The 5,639-nt window shown below is 45.9% G+C and overlaps 1 protein-coding gene across 1 annotated transcript; it reads left to right on the top strand.

The window, feature by feature from the left end:
- The first annotated feature begins 839 nt into the window (after positions 1–839).
- Positions 840–5,420, top strand: LOC109751326 (transcription factor MYB1). Its single transcript, XM_020310216.4, has 3 exons — positions 840–1,515; positions 1,762–2,601; positions 4,951–5,420. The coding sequence occupies exons 1-2, from the start codon at positions 873–875 to the stop codon at positions 2,526–2,528; spliced, it is 1,410 nt and encodes a 469-aa protein (XP_020165805.1). The 5' UTR covers positions 840–872; the 3' UTR covers positions 2,529–2,601; positions 4,951–5,420.
- Positions 5,421–5,639: the final 219 nt, after the last annotated feature.

Genomic DNA, 5,639 nt, shown 5'->3' with positions numbered 1-5,639 from the left:
GATGCTCTAAGGCAACGTCTTTGTAAAGTCTAGTTTTCCTTTGCGGATGTACTACTCAATTGTTCTTATATACTACTTTCTCCGTTCCATAATATAAGAACGTTTTTTATACTACCTCTGTCTCATAATATAAGAACGATTTTTACATTAGTATAGTGTTAAAAACGTTTTTATATTATGGGACTGAGGGAGTATTTCACATGAGTTTTGTGTTTGATTTCCAATGGGATGTGCGATGAGACTTAAACCTACATTGTGAATTTGTATCTGCTGTAACATGTCGTGTTGATATCGGGCACATGTAACTTGCTAGTGGATCTAGAAAGAGAAACATAGCATATTTCTCAAAACCAGTTACGTCGGCGAGAGTGCTAAAAAGAGGAGAGATGGCCGACAACAAAAGCCAAGATAAAAATGGTATTATTGCCGAAAAGGAGGAGAGGTGGCGAACAACAAAACTGAGGAGAAAAGAACATCCATTACTATAAGATCTATCAAATTTGCTTTACTGCTTTAGTCAAGATGCGTGTATCCCAGTCGAACGGTCAAATCGAGCTCCCAAAATTAGATCACATAACGAATGGAACAACTTGCTAGATTTTTTTTTTAGAGAATCTAGTTTTTTCCAGACGATGGAATGGAACCGGGTTTCTTCTAGTCGTTTTACGGGGTACAAGGCATGGGTCAACAGTGTATGCCTAAATGGGCCCCGAATCGTCTCGCTAGCCCATACAATAACCTTACGGCCCTGAAGGGTCTTCCAGAGAGAAACATGGAACGGAAAAAATGTTGACTAACCGGTGGACCCCACACGACAGAATAAAACGGCACCCTCCCGGAACACCAGTTTCAGTTTTCCCACCGCACCACAGATGTCGTCCGAAACCGCCGTCTCGCCGCAGCCGCTGTCCTCCGGCCCACCAACCGCCGCCGTCTCCGCCCATTCCAGCCCCGCTCCCCCGGCCGACGAGCCGGAAGCTCCAGACTCGCCCCAACTCCCGCCGCACTATGCCTCGCCGTCGCCAGCCCCCTCCATGTCCGACGAGACGGACGCCCCGACCCGTCCCCAACCCCTGCCGCGCCACCCCATCGCGTCCTCCTCCTCCTCCCCATCCACCGCGGCCGGCGAGACGCAGGGCCCAGTACACCCCCCGCCCCAACCCCAGATGCACCAGCCGGCGTCGCCCTCCCCTTCCTCGGCGGAGCCGCAATCCCCTGTCCAGCCCCAACCGAACCATTCGTCGCCGCCTCTCTCGGGGGACGACGACGACGACGACGTGGTCATCACCGGCGCGTTGTCTGGGGCGGGCGGCGCGGCTTCGACCGCTGCCGATGAGCGGGTGAAGGGGCCGTGGTCGCCGGAGGAGGACGCGGTGCTGACCAATCTGGTGATGAGGGACGGGGCGCGGAACTGGACGATGATTGCGCGCGGGATCCCCGGGCGCTCCGGCAAGTCCTGCCGCCTCCGCTGGTGCAACCAGCTCGATCCTCAACTCAAGCGCAAGCCATTCACTGGTACCTTCTCTTTTCATCCATCTACTGCTATTTGTGCCCCATTTCCTGTGGGACATGTATTCAGGTGCCAAATAGCTAACCAAAATCCTAGAATTTGTTTTGTAATGCAACGTGTAAGGCGCATTATCGGTTTGTTGTTAGAATTATGGTCATCATGCATAATGCATAATGCGCTTAATTGATCGTGCGGATGTTATGTAGCATATCTCTGCTACTCGCTTGCTAAGTCTGATAATTTGGATGCAGAGGAGGAGGACCAAATGATAATATCTGCTCATGCAATTCATGGGAACAAGTGGGCATCTATCGCGAAACTTTTGGTTGGGAGAACCGACAATGCAATCAAGAACCACTGGAATTCTACTCTGAGGCGTCGGTACTGCACCGGTACCCGGTGCACACGAAGTGCTTCTGCAGAGCAACCTATGAGAGAGATGTCCAGGGCAGTTTCAGAAGAACGGTGGCCATTGTCGGGTCCTAGTTCCTTCAGTGTTATGGAAGTAAAGGAAGCTCCTGTGCAAACAGTATCTGAAAGTTCAGCTGGGGCATTGCAAATCAGAGATATTAACAATTGTAGCACTGAAGCTGTTGATCGATCCTACCCGGTGCGACCAGTGGCTACCATTGGTGCTTTCAGACCATACAGTCTAGGACCTGCTCAACAGATGCAAATGGAAATGTCGAGCTCTACCAAGTTTGTCCCAACCCTTCAGGCTGTCACACCTGAAATTGCGGTCTCCAAGTTTGCTGATACTACATGCTTTGCTGCTGATGTGCCAAACAAATGTGGCCATGGTTGCTGCAGCACTGAAGAACAACCTCGTAACAACTCATTGTTGGGACCTGAGTTTAAAGAGTTTATAGACCATCCTCCAATTTTGAGCAGTAGTTTTGCTTCGTTGGTATCTGAAATCAGCAGCATTGCCTGGATGAACGGTGGCCTGCAAAGTAGTAACTCTGGCAACTTAGTGCAGTCTAATCCTCCAGCGCCTGACAAATTAGGAATGGTGTGAGTTGGAATACTGAAAAACTGGAGTTATTACTTTTGGACATAATGAAGTCAACCGTGATTATAATCTTCCCGAGGTGAGTGCTCTGTAGATTCCAAGGCATGTGTTACTTCCAGCTTTTAGTATATGTTCTCAAACTTCTTCCAGGTCCTTAGCATCGCTCATTCACACTGCATCACACATGTAGGTAGCTGGATGTGATTGTTGCGTTATAAGGAAACTCTAAAACTAATTGCATTCCATTTCAAATGTATTATGCCATGCTGCCAATTATACACCAACGCCAAATAATGAGACTCCCCATTTCCTTCTTCCTAGCAATGGCCGTGAAATCGGTATTTTCCTATGATGAAGCTACCACAATAGTTTGGCTCAACAAAATAGACCAAAATATTGACAGTGGATTGATCATCTAAGGGAACAGATGGATATACGTTTGTTTGTAGCAAGCGTAAGTGATTGGTCATGATTAGACCCCAACAAACTGAAGCTTAATTATTTTTATCTTGCATATTAACCATCATTGAGCTTTTAGTCTTTTACTATATCATTGTAACTGAATAAGTAGATCCCCCCTGCTACGTGTGCACTTCAGTTCATTTATTATCCAGTAGTCCTATCATATATGTACTACTATTAACCAAACACGTGTGGTGCACATTTGGGAGGGGATGTCTGCATTTAAGACGTTTTTTGACACTAGTGTAGTGTCAAAAAACGTCTTATATTATGGGACGGAGAGAGTATTAACCAAACACGTGTGGTGCACGTTCGGGAGGGATGTCTGCATGATTGAGAAGAAGGCAGTGGTGGGGAGAGCCTTATAACCAGTGGCAGCGGTGGGTAAATTGTAGCAAGTCTAAGCTTTTAGGTGTGTTATGCTGCGCAAAACATGGAATCAATCTGAACTGCCATACGCGGATGGTTGAGCGGTTATGATGTTTTGGATCAGCCACTGATGGTGCTTTTTATATTAGTGGAGATATTTGATTGCGGTAGACATCTTCCCATAATATCAGTGTGTTATATAACGAGCGAACATGAGGTGATGTGTCTTATGGCATGACGGCCTGTGCGCCGTGCGATTGGGCGCGCAGCCATGCATGCTTGTGATCGTAATAACACGAGCTAACATGGCAAGTATCAAATGGGCGCGCTTAGCGCATTGGTGCTGTAATGGCGTTTTAAATCAATGTCTCGGTTAATAACATGCCTTTTAGGAAGGATATAAATCTGGAATGGTGTTGGTAGCAGCAACTCTAGTTTCATGTCTCTGTAGTGTGTTTCTGTATGTCATCTTAGTCGGAATCTGGTTTCTTTCAGAATCGCTGTTTGTATTGTTGTATGTCCTGGTTTCCTGGTTGACCATTGAAAAGCTAGGTCCATGCCGCCCATATTACTCTTTTAACTGTTGAAGACAGCCAGGTTCTATGCGGTGTCTTAAGTGCAGTTAAAGGTTATATGGAGTTGACGAAGATGGTTTGGTTATGTCTAACTGGTTAGTACACTCATGGTAGGTGTTTAAATGGTTGGACATGCTCCATGGTAGGTGTTTAAATGGTTGGACATGCTCCATGAGTTTGTCTATTCTGCTTTGCAGATCTTAGTATAGCCATGTCCGGATGTCCCTGCTTCTCTCTCTTTCAAGTTTCTATTTCTGACCATCTGTTGCCCTAGTCTGATTAAGGCAATTCATAATTGGAAGCTCGTGTATGTTCTGACCTTGTTTTACATGACAGCAGTTCTGTCTGTCCAAATTTAAACTCTGGCTTGTATGCTAGTACCAGTATCATTGAACATGACCAGTATTTGGAATATTTGTTCTCTCTTCGCCTCTCTGGTGGTCATTTTCCTTAGTAGCACCATAGCTTACTTGTTTTCCTTTTGAGGGATGGGAAACGGTTGCTGCCAATCTTATTTTGTACTGATTGGTACTCCCTCCGTAAAGAATATAAGAGAGTTTAGATCACTATTTTTTTGTCGTTCAGTGTTACCTCTTATCTTACATTGTTCCTTTCAGTAGAGTATTTGGTGTACATCCTTTGGTTTCCTGACCTATTTATGGTGTTGCTGGACCTTTTATTTGCCTCTGCCCTCGATCTAGGTCCACATAGATTGTGGTCATCGAAAACGCTATAATCTACAAGCTTCCTGGAAGCTCTTGTCTGTAGTTCCTGTATAGTACGAACTATCTGGACCGCGTCATTTTTACTTTTCCTACCTCGGTCATCAAGTTTAGTACTTCCTGTGGCTCCATTTCCATAGGCATTTGGCGTACAAAAGCTTCATCTACAATGCTAATAATTTTAGAGTGCTAGACGATCAACAAAAAACTAATGAAATAGTAATACTGCATCGTCTGCCTCTTTGTTAATGCCTCCTTTGGAGAACTGGCACCTGATCCTTTTGCCGTATCTGTTTTCAGGTCTTCAAATCAGGCGTGGATGTTGTTGCTCAAGCCGGAGAAAACTGCTGTGCTTCCTTCTCCTTGGATCATAAGTACTATAGTACAATCGTTTCATCATTAAAGTTGCCCCAAACCTGACGCTGGTCACCAGCTGGCCGGTTCCCCGGGACCCTACTTGCTCAATTATATGATGCATGGCTGAATGAATTGGTGATATAAAGATTCTGTACCTCGTGGGGGCAGCCATGGATGCTGATCGGATGCGATTGGGTGCATCCAAATATCACGTGAGCCTCACAGCTTATTACTAGGATTCAGATTTGTTGGATTAGGTTCTCTGCTCTTGCCAGCCAGTCTTGCTGATTCGACGGGGGCTCGTATGTCCAATTTCTTAATTGCGAGACGGGATTTTTTTTCTGTATATTTGTTGAGAGAACGCTTGAATTCTTTGAAACTGTAAAAAGAGCTTCCCCGCTCAATTTTTTTCCTGGGTCCATCTCTTTTGTGGGTCCGTCTCTGAGGTTTGGTGTTCCTGCCTTGCTGTTTGCGTGTGTTCTTACCTGCAGGTTTGATGGAACCTCTGCACTCCTGCACGCAGGTGCATGATATGATTTGGGTAGCCAATGAACGGCGATAGCTGTCTCTGTGATCGCCATACTGTTTCAGTTAGTTTGTTTATTAGGTGTTCTGTGCATCGTGGTTACCGG

The sequence above is a fragment of the Aegilops tauschii genome, chromosome 3 (genome assembly GCF_002575655.3).
Source record: "Aegilops tauschii subsp. strangulata cultivar AL8/78 chromosome 3, Aet v6.0, whole genome shotgun sequence".
NCBI classification, from domain to species: Eukaryota; Viridiplantae; Streptophyta; class Magnoliopsida; order Poales; family Poaceae; genus Aegilops; species Aegilops tauschii.
Note: the sequence above shows the minus strand (reverse complement) of the source record. Positions and strands in the feature narration are given on the sequence as shown.